This window comes from Aphis gossypii, chromosome 2 (genome assembly GCF_020184175.1).
Source record: "Aphis gossypii isolate Hap1 chromosome 2, ASM2018417v2, whole genome shotgun sequence".
NCBI classification, from domain to species: domain Eukaryota; kingdom Metazoa; phylum Arthropoda; class Insecta; order Hemiptera; family Aphididae; genus Aphis; species Aphis gossypii.
Genome location: NC_065531.1, coordinates 20,567,193 through 20,585,457, shown reverse-complemented (window position 1 = coordinate 20,585,457; position 18,265 = coordinate 20,567,193). Strand labels below are relative to the sequence as shown.

The 18,265-nt window shown below is 30.2% G+C and overlaps 1 protein-coding gene across 2 annotated transcripts; it reads left to right on the top strand.

Moving 5' to 3' along the window:
* Window positions 1-6,543: 6,543 nt before the first annotated feature.
* Window positions 6,544-10,074, top strand: LOC114132623 (uncharacterized). Of its 2 annotated transcripts, none has more exons than XM_027998135.2 (5): window positions 6,544-6,774; window positions 8,160-8,451; window positions 8,875-9,148; window positions 9,492-9,596; window positions 9,736-10,074. In XM_027998135.2, the coding sequence occupies exons 2-5, from the start codon at window positions 8,186-8,188 to the stop codon at window positions 9,904-9,906; spliced, it is 816 nt and encodes a 271-aa protein (XP_027853936.2). In that variant the 5' UTR covers window positions 6,544-6,774; window positions 8,160-8,185; the 3' UTR covers window positions 9,907-10,074. The 2 variants fall into 2 exon arrangements, with proteins under 2 accessions (XP_027853936.2, XP_050056437.1); XM_050200480.1 differs by having other exon boundaries at window positions 6,545-6,774; window positions 8,217-8,451.
* The last annotated feature ends 8,191 nt before the right edge of the window (window positions 10,075-18,265 follow it).

The following is an 18,265-nucleotide window of genomic DNA, read 5'->3' as shown; positions in this document are numbered from 1 at the left end:
TTGGTACCTATGTGGCTATGTGGCTATGTCATTTTAACTGGAAGAATAACAAGAGTACTGCGTAACTAGCGTAACATTTATTTGCCTATCCATCGCGCCGCATGATTGTATGCTTACGTATTTTTAAAAAAAGTGGACATTTCGAGTGACGTTAGATTTTAAAGTTTCTCTTAGCGTGCTGTGAAATAAAAATCGTACTAACTAGCATTTATTATTGGATAAAAAAACATCTAGTAATATACAACTATGATTTGATAAAATTCAATCTAAACGAACGTCGGTTAAATTGGAGCTTTTTACTAACCATTTCGATTAGGCCACTACTACAATTTGTACGGTACATGTTTCAGGCTTTGTAAGTTTTGATTATTTTTGGTTCGACTTTATATGTAACACGCCAACAGTTATTACATGTACATATATGTTACCATCCGTTCTAATATTTATGTATTAATAAAATGATTAATGAGTATGTGTCCATTACTAGCTTATTCCCCGTGCACTTCGTTGCCTGTATAAAATGCATCCGTGTTATATATTTTGATTGCCTAATGCAAACATTTAGAGTAACGCGTGTGGATAAATAGAATCAAGGCTAAACCTGCTCCGTGATGCACTTCTTCATTAGAATCGAGATCTCGGATGAGTAGTTTCTGCAGAGAACGTGCGTGACAAAAATGTCCATTTTCACGCATTTATGTATATAGATTTTGAGATAGATATCTAGTGCAGCGGACTTTTGTTTAGAACTAAGTACTCTAAGAGAAAAATGTTTTTGAATATTCACATATAGTCAGCGTATGTCGATAAATCAACGTATCAACCGTTTTTCTCGGGATTGGAGGAGGGGCATGTACACATTGTTGGGGAAACGCCAACTGTCATCACGAAGAGAAAAAATTGTATTTATACCTATAATTACATATTTAGGTATATATATATTCAATGTTTTCAATCACTCGTCTAAATTGAAAGTTGAAAGATTATTAATTTGTGAGTTAATAGACTATATATGTAATATCGTGATAGTAATTTTAAAGTAATAGGTATTCATACAGCTGCTGAGACAATTTTTTCTTCAACTGTAAGATACCTATTTTATAATATTACAGCACGAGTAGATTAATGTAATAAAATTTACTAGTGATTAATATCATTAATAGTTTATGATTTGAAAAAATATATATATTTAAATCAATCTCCCACGGCGAGCTACATTTTCAAAAATTTATACGCGTGACAATTTGTGGTAGGTATTTATGAAAACTCTTGGGCTTAAACGCATCGTAACAAACAAACAAAAAAAAAAAAAAATCAAAATAATTTCAATGAACGCTTACGCAATAATAATAAGACGGACGAAACGGTAGCCGCGGCGGTGAATGCGCGCGCGGTAGACGAGAGAAAAGGCGTCGAAAAAATTATAAAACGGAAAAAAAGCGTTGATGGCGCGTATAATCCGTAAAGGTCGTTTACACCGTGGGAACTGAGCGGCGATGAGAAAAAAAAACGCGCCACATCTCCTCCGAAGACTACATCAGGTACGACGACGACGACCGCAACACGACACGATAATAGTAATAATAATAATATAAAGCGTACGACAGAGCGTAATCGTCATTATAATATAATAACAATGTATGAGACGCGTTATAAATAGACGTGCGCGCGCGAGCGGAGAGAAGAGCACGCGCGTGATCCGCCGCCCATGTATAGATGGATTGCGCGCGCGCGTTTATTGAATCCGTCGGAGGCCGTCGGCGACGAAAAGAATATAATATATAATATAATATAATAATAATAATAACGATACGACGTGTCCGTTCCGTGTGTGCGTGTGCCGCGCACGTACCGCATCGTTTTTTTTTTATTATTCACTCTCTTTTTAACCGACGGCCTCCGCGTAACTTCTCGCGCGCGGGTGTCGGCCGGAGGGGCTCGCGCGTGACCGGCACGTCTGGGCCGTCGTCGGGTCCGCCGCTTATGGTTCCCACGCCGATCCGTCACGTAACGCGCCCGTCGTCGCGACGCGGATCGTGCTCGTCTCTCTCGCCGCCGTCGTCGATCTTATTACGCGCGTGTAACGACACACGGGTACACTACGACATCGTCGTCTTCGTCGTCTACGAGTACCGCCGGCACTTGCGGTCGTTACCGATACACTCGACCGCCGCGCGTTTAGCTCGGACCGGTTTCACCGCGAGCGGCACATTCGTCATATAAACGCGATGCGCCGATCGGCACACTACACTGGGTCACTGTCGGCGGCGATCGTAATTTATCGTTATACCTAGTACGCATTATATATTTTCTCATCACGATTACCGTCGTTTTGGCGGCGTATAAACGGAGCACAAAACGTTTTTGATACGGTTTTACGCGCTGCAGAAGACGATTTCTGTGGTTTTGAAAATCGTTTCACGGCGTTATTATACATTGTGTAGAAAAAACCAGTACTCGCCGCGAGTCCTGCTCCTGCAGTAAATGATCGTTGTAGCCGCGGTTATTGAATTATCGACATGGCCCTCTCGATACGCGATATTGTACGTCCTATTTTATGCGTCTACGGACCGATTTTACAAAATATTATGATGTTCTTCAAAAATAACGACCAAAAGTGTACAGACCGCGCCGTCGGAGAGGCGTAGGAGGCGTCCGAGAGCTTCCTTCAAAAATTTAAATAATGAAACCGTAAATAGGTGCTATATTATATATGTACTGAACACATTAGAGGGCCGAGAATCATCGTGTAAATAGTAATTGGTGTGTGGTCCCCTTTACTTTGAATAATGTTAGCCCCTACAAAAAATAAAATAAACGACGCCGCGGTGTATTGTTGTATCTATATATCAACAAAATGTTTGTGAGTAAACGATCCATAGCCAAGTCTCTTGCTCTGAAGGATCCGAAATTTGGTACATAGTGTTAATCCTATACCTCAGGGATGGGCAACTCCATGTTACTAGAGGGCCATTTTTTAGAAAATTAAAATCTATAGCAAGACAGAGCATAAAAAGCAAAAAATATATTTATATATACCATAATACTTATATATACTATAGTTTCATACAGGACACAGCTACCGAAGAATTTGTTAGTTCACGAAAAACGAAATTTTTTTGTTTGTATAATCATGTTGTCAATTGTCATTTTAGATTATAGAAAGTAAAGTAATTGTTAAAATTGATAATAATTTTAGACCTGTTAATTATATTTAGTCAAGACCACCCCAATTACTGTGTTAAAAATATGTTTCGCTTACGGAATTTAAAACAAGAAAGATTAAATGATATTATTTATTTTGTCATGATGACGAACGTGTATCGTTTAGGATTAGCTAGTATTAATTATTAGCTAGGATTAACCTATATTACAAAATAAAGTTACACACTAGGTTGTTGAATAAAAATGATATGATCTAATTAATGTATTACAACGCCTATATAATATCATAATCCTTCCTCCGTTCACATACAAATACGGCCATAAACGAGTATTGCATGTATTTGTATAGACTATAGGTATATATTGTAAAATTTTCGATGAAGAATATTTATTGACGCTGTGGCGTTGAAATTTAGGCCTATATTGGCTATATGCCTATATTAAATACATTATTATCAATGAACAACACGATTTTCTTACAGGACGTTCAACCATTACAAATTTAGCTATATTCAAATTTTGAATCTTTTAATATAAATGCACAAACAGATTTATAGATATGATATATACTGATTTTAAAAAGCTTTTGATCAAATTTATTATAACTTATTCATATCAAAGTTAAAAAAAAACTATTTTTGATTTTAATTACAAATTATTAAACTTTAAAATCCAATATGTATAAATTTAATAAATGAATTTAAGGGTAGTTTTTCATTTTTGATATAAAAATAAATTTCAAAGAATAAAAAATAGAGTATTCTCAAAATTAGGTCTTTCTTAAAACGGAGTTGTTTAAATTTTAATAATTATTTCACCATAAAAAAATCTAATTTTCTATAGTACGTTTTCAGCTAGAATATGGTGCTCTTTTTTGATCTCATATAGTTCCTCAATTTTAAATCAAACCTTTGATTCGATTCAAAACTCTTTTTAGTTTTTACACTTTTTATCTTTCAAATGCAGTGTTTAACGCTATTCCCGTTCTGCATTCATACTCAGAGTATCCGGATTTTTTAACATTCTTACTTTAAAAAATCGTAAAATATTTAATTTTTTTTTCTCTTTAAATTATTAAATAGCAAAATTGAATGTCAACGTCAAGGAATACTAGAAAACTTAATTTTAAAATAAAAACCAATTTTACAAAAAAGTAATGATTTATATACTTTAAAAAATATATATTGGTACGTATATTGTATATTATTTAATATTAATATACGTATTACTAACTGTTCTTTTTTCCTCTCCGGTAAACACATTGATGTGCACTGTAAATTTAGTAAAATTAGATTTTTTTTGCAATATAACTTATAACTTATAAGTGATACTAAGTCAGCATTTAATATATAATTATTTAAAATATATTTCTATAAATTATTATAATTATTTTATTTTTCCCCTATCTCTCATATACTATATTAAAAGTTGTATTAATGTAAGTTATAATATTGTATTTTATTCGAATGAATAATTTTACGTTCACGGTTCACGGTTAATTCAGTTACTTTATAATTATATTTAATACTTAAATTTATAACATTTTCTAGTATTATACCTATGTTTTAAGTAGTATGTAATTTAATAAATTCATATTCATCACATGTTTGTTATATACTGCAACACTATATACTATTGAAAATGGATTGAAAAAAAAACCATAAATAAAAAAAAAAAACAAAATGATAAATCGGTTTATTCGATTAACATTAAGATTTATGAAAACAATAGGGATTCAATAACGAAGTAACTATAGTTCAATACGTGTTAAATAATAGAATATAGTGTTAAGAAATTTCATTTGTGTCATGGTTCTATCAATCTATATGGTTGTTAATTGATATAATAATATTCATAATATTCGTTTCGTTTCCTAGTAGCGAGTCATAAAATAAGGAGCTAAAGAACCATAGTCCAACACTGTACATTTATTGCCCCGTCCTTAACTAAAATATCATCACAGATATTTTACGACTGGTAGTAAAATACCAATAGCCGCAGGAAGTAAACAGCACTTTTACATTTTCAAGTATTGCGTAGAATTATGTTTTAATTTCCTGTTCCCAATATTTTACTAATTAAATGCATATGCTCCAAAAGTTAAAAATCATAATCATCAAAATAAATATAAATCAAAATCTTTAAGTCATGATTTTAAATAGGTGTCTGCAAATTCGTATTGTGTAGGACACTAATAAAACTGCAAGAACATCACTTTCAACGAGATTCGACACGTCAACATAACGATAAGTCGATAACATTGTATATTATATTTTGTTATAATATACCTACTATATGTCCTATAGAAATATTAAACATAAACAAATAAAATAAACCATTCAAAATAAAAGTCTCAACGTTAATCGCTAAGCGTGTACCTGTATTACAACGTTCGATTTTAAATGTCTGGATTTTAATACTTAAGAGCAACAGGTATTGTATGTATTTATGTATCAAGTTATAACTAACTGTTATAATATCATAGCTGATATCCTTTATACGTCATATTATCCACATCGGGTTTACTCGAGTGATGACCAAGTCACAATCAATATTGTATTATTATTTATTAGTGCCCACAATAAAAAAGTATTTTCTTAATCTTCAATTTTATCTATAAAATGCTCTAAGATAATATTATAAATATTACGAAACAAGTCAACTCTTAACTCGACTAGAATAGAATAGAATTTCATCAAAATCAATGTTATACATATTTTGTAACAAACGTCAAACAAAACATAAACTTATAAGTTATAAGTAACACAAATATAAGATAAGCTAAACGGAAATTGTATTTCTCACAATAATGATTGTAATGAAAACCATAAACAAAAAAAAAAAATAATAATAATACTCAACTAAAACACAAACATTTAAAATCTTAATAATTCTCAAATATAGCGTACTAAATGTAAAGCTGTAAATGAGAGTTTAAACTATAAACAATTGTTAAAATTTATAATATAACTTTAGAATTATTATAAGTTTTATAATGTTTATAATGTTTTTTCGTGATCGTATGGTATATTAATTATACCATGACTACCATGCATTAGTAACATAAGTTACGTAACAATTTATTTATTTATTATTATGCATTATAACATTTAAAAATATTATTATACCTATTATGGCTCGACTGGCTCGTATTATTATATCAACATTTAACTTATTTATTATATTTTAATTACATTATGCACATGAATCAATTTTTTTTAAAGTTTAATAATCTACTGAAAGTTTTCAATATGTATTATAATTTTATAATTTTAAATTAATTACTGTCATAAAACAAAACAATATATTTACATTTGGTATGACTGTTCATCTGCAACGATGATCAAACTCCTCCATGGATCTATAGAATCAAAATTGAATTACATTTTTGCTGTTGTTGTCGAATTCAATCATAATATTTCTTTTGCTACCTAATACCTATATAGACAATTGTAATAAATAAAATTCAAATCAATTATTATTTATTCATTATCTTCCAGTTACTATTTGTTAGTTACGCGTTGCCTTTAGTTGTACATAGATATTGAATTACTATTGATGTACACATAATTGTAATTTGCTTGAAGTAAAAATAACTTGATTAAGGAGGTAGGTATATATATTATTTTTAATTTTAATAAAACTAGAACATTTTAAAACAATCAATACATAATTGATAGGTAGGCGATAAAGATTAACAACAAAAATATTATTACCTACACAAAAATATACCTAACCATTTGTTTAATTTCTTAACACAACGAAGTATTTTTAGTTAGTATATTATCAGGGGCGGCTCGTCAGGGGAGACTTTGAGACTGAGTCTCCCCCTTAAAAAAACCCAGTTACTTGTAAATAATAATTAATTAAAATAATAATGCATAAAAATATTTTTATTCGAATTGAAAATATAATATTATATAATTTATATCGTTTTCTTTGTTATTATTATAAATTGAAAGCAACCAAGTCTAAAACCTTTAAATAGTTATTTTAATAGAAATGCTATTTTAGTTTTATCGATGACGGTGACGGTCGCCGTTACAGTGAAACTGCCGCCCGACAGTCTCAATCATAACATGTAAAATGATACGGCCGGTTTGATGGAGGGCCGGAGGGGGCAGGGAGAATAAGCTGCGTATTATAGACTCTATTGAGACTGGGTTCACGACAATAATTGCCGTACCGCGCGCCGTTCTTAGTCGCTGTCATAATTTAATGCATTTTTATGATTTAATAACTATAACACGTTTACTACAGGGTTTTATACTATCTTCTATTTGATATTTGTTATATTTCTAATTATTTTAAAAATGCAAAAAGACAATATAATAGACATATTATTAACTAGTGGTTTTAATACTTTAACTTACGAACAAAAAATCAAATTAAACTTAAAAATATTAACTAAATATGTAATACTATAATATTATTAGATTTTCAATAACAGGGTTTTTCTTGTTCGTTGTTGTACGTAGTTTATGTTAAATAATTTTAAGTCTCCCCAGAATATTAACTCACGAGCCGCTACTGTATATTATATTTACATTATAGTAAGTCTACACTAATTTTCCAATCATGTAGTTATTTTTATTCACACAGATTTCTGCACGAGTATAAGATCTAAGTCCTTATAATAATAACAGTTATAATTAAATACTAAGTTCTTAAATTGAAATATTGAAAATTGAAGCTTTTCTGGATATTATATTTATTATGTTTAAAAATACAAAATACTTAAATAACTCTATATCTATAGGTATAGATATAGATATATTTTAAAAGCATATTGATGATAAAATATAAAATCATGCGCACATTATTGGTAAAATATGACATAATATAAAAAACATAACGTGTTTCGTGTATTTCCTTGTAATATATTTTATTTGCGATACAAATCATTGTATAGTTCATAAATATATTTTTGTTAGCTATATTACTTTATATAAAATATAAGTACCTAGTTAATAATTTATATTGTATTTTTTAAGAATTCAACTTTACATTCTGTAAAATTATGGATTCATCTGAAACCCTCTGGGATACAGATTCTACTGATTCTAGTAATACAGTTATATTGTGGACCAATAAAACACCTATGGTTAAGTGCACACCTTTACCATTCTTTGAAAATCTACATAAAAAACGAGATCATTTATATAAAATACCCACTGGAATAAGTGAACACTTTTATAATTCGGTAATACAAACGAGTGAAGATTTTGTAAATGGAGTGATTTTAGAATCCAAACGGGCGGTACAATGCTATTTAAAAATGAATAAGTAAATTCAAAATTTTTAAGATTATATAGGTTAACATTAAAATTTAGAGTATAATGTAATTTATATTTCATGGCAAATTTTAGTTTAGAGATTGGTAATATATTAATTTTATGAATGTTATTATCAATTTAAATCCGTATCTAGTATATAGGTACGAATTAAATAGACTAGTTGCTTTAAAATAAATTATATTATAAATGTATAACTATATAAATGCTAATATATGACGTACTGTGCATAGTGTAATTAGTATTACATTGTACAGCTATTTAAAAAACCAAAAGCCTATTACTTATTAGTGATAACTTTTAACTATACCTATATATAAACAATAAAATCCAATATTATAATAATTTAATTAATTTAGAAATATTATAAATTACAATAAATTAACCTTTTAATCACATTATGTAATACTTTTAGATTAGGGTTTTCAAACTCTAACTATGACAGTGAAAATATAATGATAAATAAGTATATTATACAAGCATGTAAAGACAGGGCATTTTTAGAATCCAATCGTTTATTATTTTCTAACCCAAGTTGGCTCAACGAAAACGGGATTTTTGACGACCAAGTAGCCATAGAAAACATTTCCAATTATATAAAACAGCATTGGAACTTGGAAAAAAAATACTTATACAGTGTTGAGAAGTCATCACTGAAAATGACTGATGTTTCTTGTCACGGTTACAAGGTAAATTTAATGTATTACTTTAAACGATCAAAGATATTACACATTATACAAAGTATAAACTTGAAGCTATCAAAGTTCTAATTTATCATAAATTTTAATAAAAATAATTTGTATTGTGTTTATATTTTTAAGTAAAAAAAAAGCAATGGAAATTAAAAACATTTATTTTCCAATAACATTTTTATTTATACTTCGAAAAATTGTTTAAATCTCTCTCCAACACTATAAATAGTATAATAATATTAACAGCAGTAGTAACTAGTAAAAACTATTTTTTTTAATTGTATATTATTGCTTTTGACTTTATAAGAGTTCTTGTACTGGCTTCTTTATAACGTTGCAGGCGGAATTTTCGGTGCCTACCAATGAGTATCCGATTCCTCAAGTAACGGTAAGCGTGTATTTCACAGTAAATGTAACGAATTTAGTGTCACTTCCGGCGGTGTACGTAAGTTGATAACATATTTATTCAATTAAACTACTTTCATATTATGTTATTATTGTCTAATAAAATATCATGACGCCACAAAGTTATTTATTAATCAACTGTATGATGTCAAGTTACTTGAATATTATGTGTATTGTAGATAAAATATCAGTTAGAGACGGACAGACATGTGTACGTGGTAGGCAGACACTCATTCAACAAGAAACATTTTGAGCGCCTGTTTAAAACTAAACGTGACACGTACATGGTGATCAACAAATACACTGGATGGTCGTCCGGACCAAATCACAGCGTTGGTTTTAATTCTTAAAATAAAATAATGTTCGGTTGTTAGCCTTTTGGGCATTCTGAACTTCATAGTTTTTTTATTATTATTATTTTGATTTTGTTTGATACCTGAAATTTATATTCACACATGAATGCTTTATGGATTTATAATATAATAATATATTGTACATGTGTACCAGTACGACAGCTATACATTGTATATTTGTATGTTTATCTTTATATTTTATTTAGTAAAATGTTTAGCAAAAAAAATTTAAAATTTCACAAGTCTTTTCTTCTAAAAATAAATGGATGATTATATATGTTATTAAATGATTAATATGTATTTTTTTTTATTATTTCGGATTAGATATCGCTATTGAAAGGTAAACGTTTACATTACTGTTTATTTGCTAAATAATTATTGAATTTATTTATATCAAAGTCCATAGATAGTAGATTGTTAGATTGTTATATCAGTTATATGTATGTAAACCATAAACGATACTTTTAATTTTATGTTGGGTTGTTTTCATAAGATTATACTTTAAACTTCTCTAATTTTAATGATATTTTGAATTAAAAAAATTTTCATTTCTATTTTCCAGTAACAGGAATCTAAAAAAATGCTTGAAAGTTAAATTATTTTTTCTTTTGTATATAAAATGTTTATAATGTACATTTTAGAATGAAAGTAAATCTTATAAATTATGGCGTACATCCTTTCTCTATTTAACATGCAGGGTTGCATACAGCATCTTGTAGAGTTGTATAATGAATTATTGGGTAATAATCAACTGTCGCTTATTAATTTAAAAAATCCTATAATTAATGCTTTGATATTTTTATTGCATAAAAATATAATGACTTAATCGAATAACGTAGGCATATAAGTAATTAAAAATAATGTTATAATGTCATATAGAATTACACGAGTAACAGACATTTCAGTAAGCCTTATATAGGCTGTTATTGGTAATAACAACTATATTGTAGGTATAAGGACATACGGTGTACAGACTCTACAGTTCAACATAAAATATAATTTGTAATAAATTTATTAAAATGAAGTCAAATACTCAAATAGTAATAAAAACAATAACAATTCATAGCATGTGTAAACGTGTTATTGAATATCGTTTGCCTGCACATTATTAAAAAAGAAACAACTAAAAACAAGGGAAACCCTCTTTAAACCATGAGAAAGAAAACGATAGAATTAAATGGTGGTGGTATATGTGTGTTTGACAGAAGGAGGGGAGTCCAGTCCAAGGTGGCCAGAAATAAAAATTTCGGGAGTGTCTACCTAATAAAAGTTTAACTACACTAAGACCTGTACCGTCGCCGCCGCCATCGCCGTGTACGACACATGGTGAAAGGCAGCTATAAAGGCGGTTTTTTACGACCGACGAAGAGTTCTATTTAATAGGTGGGGAAAGAATAAGAGTAAAAGAGAAGAAAAACTTAGATATATATAAAGGAGCAAAACAAAAAAATTACCAATTATTTCATCGTGTCGCCGGGTGTCGTTTTGGTGTCCGTGATTTTTTTTAATAAGTCGTAAAATATGATTATATTATTTAAAATAAAAAAACTACACGGCGCAGAATAATATAAATGGTGGCTCCGCATTTTTTTTTCGTTCGTCGCCGCCGGTCGTTAAACGATATTTTAAGACCGATACTTTTTATTTTGGCTTTTTTTATTTTTATTTTTTGACAGCAGTCTCACCAAAAATAAACGTGAACGTATTATTTTCTTTTTCAATTTTTTATTCTTATTTATTTATTATTCTTATTTTATTTTTTATTTTTTTATAGGCTTCACAAAGCAATAACAACATCAGTCCATCCGAGAACCGGTTGCGTTGACGATGGGGGATGGCCACACGCACAAAAAATGCGCACTCCCCCGACCTAAATATGGTTTCGTGCAGATTTTTCTTGATTTATTTTTACTTTTTTTTTGCACACATCTGCGTTCTTCTTAATTAGTCACAGTGTTTTCATAATATACAGACTTATTTCAATTGGCGACAGCAATGGGAACATTATAGAAATAAGTATACGAAGTATATGGCATAAAGAAAAAGCAAAAAAAAAATAATAGTCTAAATTCGTATATACGCTTTTGCTACACTTTTTATTGGTTGCGTCTATGAATGGTTTTTAATAAAAAAAAAAAATCAATCGGACCGAATTGGTATTTTACAATCGGTACAGGTTTAAATATCGGTAGGAATTCTTTTTTTTTTTTTTGAATTGTGTACCATATAATTTAACAATATTAATACGATTTTGTACTAAATAATGTATAAGCAGCCATTAAAGTATTTAGTATAGGTATTTGAAAAAGTAAGTTTCGTGTTCGATATTGAAATGTTTAAGATATTTTAGTTATTAAATCCATGTCTAATTTCAAACAGTAGTCGAAAACCAGCTTATAGTAGTTAATCCATTAAATATTTTATCAATATCGAACTTCTTAATATTTATCTTATAAAACTTAGCAACACCTAATTTTTCAACCAGAAAATATATTTAAAATGACAATATGTGAAGCTTTTTCGAAATCAGCCTTTTTATGTTGAAATAATATTGATTTTTTGATGAAAGTTTTCTTGATGAACAAGAATATTGTATACAGCTAAAGAAAGAATTTAACTTTGAACTTATAAAAATGTTTAGTAATGTGTGTAATGTGTATAGTGTATACTAGCTATATTATCTCCACACAACAAATTATGATTTACTTTGCAAGTAAAAATATTTTAATTTTTATCTGAACTAATGTAAAAACTATAAACTAATATTTTATATTTCATAAATTATACTAATTGTATCTTCAGATATTTTTGATAACTTTATATGCAATATTTTGTAAATACAGTATATACATTCCAAAAGGTTAGAAGTCCCACATCTATATCTTCCTGATATTACTTTCGTGACAAATCAATATCTTAATACGTTCAAATAATCTAATAATTTATTCAAAATCCGGGGATGCAAATAATATATTTTTATTTTATTTATATTTAAATGATAATGACCCCGCCCTACTAAATATATTAGTTTATAAATAAAATGATAAAAGTAAATGTGATAAAATAACAATTTCGTTATTTAGTGAGCAATAGTAACTTTTCTCCATATATGATCATTGATCATAGGTCGGGTACTCATGTTACAAAGTTTTACTGGTTATTGGTATAATCAATAGTACAATAATATTTTTAAAAATGAATTGGAAATATTTTTGTGTAAAGTTAAAAAATCAATCTTATTTTTTTTTCATTAAATCTATATCAAAAATTTAAAATTAATTTAAAAAAAGTTATAATAGTATGGAAAGAGCTGTTCTGGGCATACTTGTGTTGCAATTTGTCAATGATTATATTTGTATGTAATTTGCGTGTAAGAGTGTAAGCAATTTTATTTATTTATAAATACAAATTTATGTATTATTTATTGATTATAAATTAAATAGAACTATAGCTTATAATACATTATGGTAGATAAACATGCCCATACTTCGAAGTCAGCATTTGTCACTGGTCTCATGTAACATAATGTTATTTGTTCAAAAATAATAATATATGTTTCATGATGAATATTTTATACTTGGAAAAAAAATGGTATCAAGATAAATGAATCTAGAACTCTTATACAAAATACTGTGACAATGTCTTTTAGATATTTTTTTATTGGAAAATATCAACTTATGAGGAATCTTGTACCAAATTTTACCTAATAAAATAAAAAATCTAAAACAAAAATGAAAATTTGAAATGTCTATAAATAACTCAAAATATTTTGAAATATATTCTTTGTGTAGTAACGTCAATATAAACATTTAGTGTAAATTCTAATATTTACGATTATTTGTTTTAGAGTAATACTTAAAAAGACTTTTTTTTTTAAAGTTTTTTAAGTAAAAATGCACTCAGTGGTTTAAAAATATACAGGGAACTTTTAATTTTAATCTCACTCGTGTGATCTAATTTGCTATCAGAATGACAACCCTCAAAGTTAAAAATTGAAGCAATTTTCTACTACTACTTATTATGTTTATATACCTATACATAAAAAATGTATCATCGTAAAATCACAGAACAATAAAAATAGTAAAATCAATATATTTATTGCTCCATTCAAAATCTGAAACCATGTTTGATCTTCACAGATCAGATCTAACTAAAAACGGTTATTTTAGCAGACACTATTTTAAAAACCCATTTCTCATATTTAATTTATAAAAAGGTGTAATATTATACTTATTAGTTATTATATTTACTATATACTTAGTCTCTAACAATATCTACAATATTTCAAAAGCTTATGATTTTTCATTTTTTTAAAACATCATTTTTCATTTCTAATAAATATACCTCTAATATTAATTATCTATAGAGTATACTATAGTATCTATATTAAATAAAAATGATAATTCAACATTTAAAAAATAAAATAAAACTGATGGTGTTAAAAAAATATACATATTTATTTTCAGTGCATAATGTAAAATGTTGTAAAAAATGCACACGATCGTTTTTATAGGTATAAAGCTTCTGAAATGATTTTTTTTTATAATAATGCAGTCAATAAAATATCCATGTCTTTAAAACGTCTACAATTGAACATAAAAAATGAAAGATAGAATAATAGCCGAACTTAACGAGTTTCAGAGAAATAAAATTGAAGATAAATTGTTTTTAAAAATAATAATAATAGGTATAAACAGCAATCATGGCGTCACGGGTTCGCAAGCACTTGAATCATAAATTATTAGGAATATTATTCTGCCGGCTCGTACATAATAGGTATATTATGATAATTATTGAAACGCTTATTTTATTTTTTTTTTTTTAGAAAAACACGAAACGGTTTATTATTAGTTATGATACCGACGTTGTACGGTCGGTGCAGGACTATACAATATATACATCGTGCAAATAGCAAAGATTATAGGAATAGCGTATATTACCCCAGAACCCTCCGTCCAGCGCGTATAGATTTCGCGAGAGTATAAGTAAATCGAAAAACAAAATTCACGGCTCCGCCGGCACGCTCAAAGTCGTAATTCGTGTAGGTATATAGCATCATTATGTATACTTATTATATACCTATTATTGCTACACCCACACTGCACGTGTTATTTTTGTTTTATTATACAAAAAAAAAAAAAACAACACAGCAAATTATTACGATCAGCAGAAAGCAGAACCTATTTTGCGTGTTGTTATAATGGCGCTTTAATACTGTATACACACACAGTAATAATTGACCTATTATCGAACTCATCAAATAGCTGGTATATATTATAAGAATATTATCTGTGTTTGAACGTTGAATTTTTACGAGACGTTTAATTTTTAAACAAGTTATAAGCATTAGACGTATGTATAGTTAACTGCGGCACAAAATAGACTCTCCGTAAGTTTAATATAATTTGTTGTACGGCGTTTATAAGACGGGCACGACACATTTACACACGTCCTCCTGCTATCTATCTAGTCCTCTCTCTCTAAATATACGTTGGCGCCCCCGAGGGCTCTCGTTATTAATCGTCATCCGCTCGTTCTACACACACGTCTCTCTCTCTCTCTCTCCGCCGACCGTCTCGCTAAAAAGCGGTGGCTGTGAACTTTTTTTTCCCCTTATTATATATACGTATTTTATATTGTTATTAAAAACCGGTCTCGGCGGGCCGGAGGCCGTCGCGCGTTATATACACATGTACGTACACACACACACACATGGACGGATGGACGAAAATCTACGTTTGTACACACTCGTTTATATACATATTATTTTAATATATTATATTATTTCACACACACACACGCTGATCGTCACGCGCGCGCGGGAAGACGGCGGCGTCATACGCGTACGTAATATATCGTTATTATCGCGCGGCACTATCAACCGCGCGTGTGCCGCCGTGCGCGCGCGGATGAGGCCGGTCGTGAATTATATTATAAAATAGTATTAAATTTTTTTCTCTCCGTTTTTTTTTTTTTTTTATTTTTAACGACCGATCGCTTTGAACGTACAGGGCGGTTATAATATACGCGAACCCACGGGCGAATTCACGACGGATTTTTTTTTATACACTACATAACATCGACAGTATATAGTATTTTTCCACCCAAGTCTTTTTGACAAAAAGAATAGCAAGAACTCCTCATATTTTCCGAGACGTTAGCGATTTGGCGTGGAAAAATCCTAGTCGTGCGCGTAACGCGCCGTTTTTTATGCGGTACACTATTATCCTATATGGAGCCGGCCGGATCTATACCTAAGTTTCAGGAATCCGGGATGCGACTATTACTGATATATTGAACTTAAAAAAAAAAGTTTTTTTTTTCACAAGTATACATATTATGCAGAATTGTCGTGTATTTTTCGATGTTCGACACGATTATAAAAGTAGAGATGGATTTAAAGAAGAACATTTTTTATTACAAGGTACCTCTTCGCGGTCCATCGCGTGATCGTTTAAGTCGACTCACGATGACCGAAACAAAGGAATACGTAGTATTATCATATACAGCAGTCTAAAAAGAGTGCGTGTAATTACTTTTTAAACCGTTTTACTCGCAAAGTTTCACCGATGCACAAGTCCAAGACATGATAATACGTATTATCAACCCGCAGAGGCCTTTAAAACCTCGACCGCGCGGTCAATACTACGACCGCGGTATGCTGCTGAGCAGGCTCACGTATCGTTTGCGAACGCGTTCGATATAAAATAATATTGTACAATAACAATGCGTATTTTATAGTCTGGAGATTCCGTTTTTCGTGCGCGCCGCCGCTGCGAGGGCGTGCGACCGGTTTACAATAATAATATTATTATCGTCATCGTCATTATTTTCGTCGTGGCCGCCGCCGCCGTGTCGGTCGCGCGCGCGCCGTGCGGTAAGCGTCTCGTGCACGCACGCGCGCGGGCCGTGTGACTACACCACCACGACGGCGGCGGCGGCGGCGGCGACGGTCGTGACTCGGTTATCGAGAGTCTGCGTGCGGCGGCGGCGCACACACGAAGAGAGGAAAATAAAACTCCCAATATTATACGCCGCCCGCGGCGTCCGCCGCTCACTTGTTACACGCGCGCTTAATGATATAGGACGTGTGTTATAATACGAGCGAGTGTGTGTGCGTACGTTTCACGTATATTTTATATTACGAGTAGTGCGCGTCGTATAATATTATAATAATATGCGCGTCATGTTGTTATTATTATCGAGATGATTTTTAAATATTATATTTTTTTTTCGATTTTCTTCGTGGCCTCTTATTTTTACCCTTACGCCACATCGATTATCGCATTTCTGGGGGGGTCTTTGTAACGCTATACCTATATATATAAGTTCATAACAAAACATTGCGCGTTTATGAATTTTTCAACGTACATTCGCGAGAATTAATACTACGCGTAGGTATAGGTATTCCCCTTACGTGTAACTCACACGGCTACAACGATGATGCAATTGTGCACGATTCGTCGACACATTGATGTTAATATTATACGACTATTATAGTCATATCATTACAGTCTGCAGTATAATACTGAGATCACAATATTATATTAGGTATAATATTATATCGAACTAGTTAAGAAAGCTCGCAGCGAACGCAATTTCCGGTTTCTAAATGTATTTCTATACAACGCACGAAAGTATAAACTATAATACAGTTCTATACATATACAATTTAAAAAAAAGAATTACCAACCTTTTTATTTTGGTACCTATTTTTTTTTTTTTAATTTTAACAATGGCTATCGTAGGCTTTATTAAATACTCATTAAACAAGTGATGTTTAATTATTATTTAATCAGCACTAAACGCACTAAACGATTTCAGGAGGTTCATTTATCATGTGTTGGCGGCTCGTACTATCATTTGCGGTGTTAAAATATACCAGTTCTTCTCTAGAAGGTGTCTCTCTTGATCTCTGTTGGACACTAGGATAGCGTCGTAGATGAGCTATCATATTTAATATTAATTATTATTATTTATTATCATCGACAGGGTTCTATAATAATTGGCTCTTATCGATTTAGTTTAGTCTTAAGATATTGTACGATCGGAAAATGCATTATAGCATACAGTTTGGACATAATTTTCATAGACTTTAATTTAACGAACATAATTATATTTTTTTCTGACGACTATGATTAGTGATTATATTATATAATATGTTTCTTATTAACGTATACCTATTGCGTAATCAATCAATCGGGTGCTGTACAATATAATATAATATCTTTAAACATTTCTGATGAAATCGTTCTTTAATTTTTTTGATATTTAATATGTGTTAGTAAAAACACAATGTTGTACTCGATAAATAAAATATAATGATATTTGACTTCCAAAAATGGTTTCCAAAACC

Coding starts and splice junctions, on each gene's coding strand:
- LOC114132623 (XM_027998135.2), top strand. CDS start 8,186: ATGGATTCATCTGAAACCCTCTGGGATACAGATTCTACTGATTCTAGT. Junction 8,452..8,874: donor TGCTATTTAAAAATGAATAA/GTAAATTCAAAA, acceptor TAATACTTTTAG/ATTAGGGTTTTCAAACTCTA. Junction 9,597..9,735: donor TGTCACTTCCGGCGGTGTAC/GTAAGTTGATAA, acceptor TGTGTATTGTAG/ATAAAATATCAGTTAGAGAC.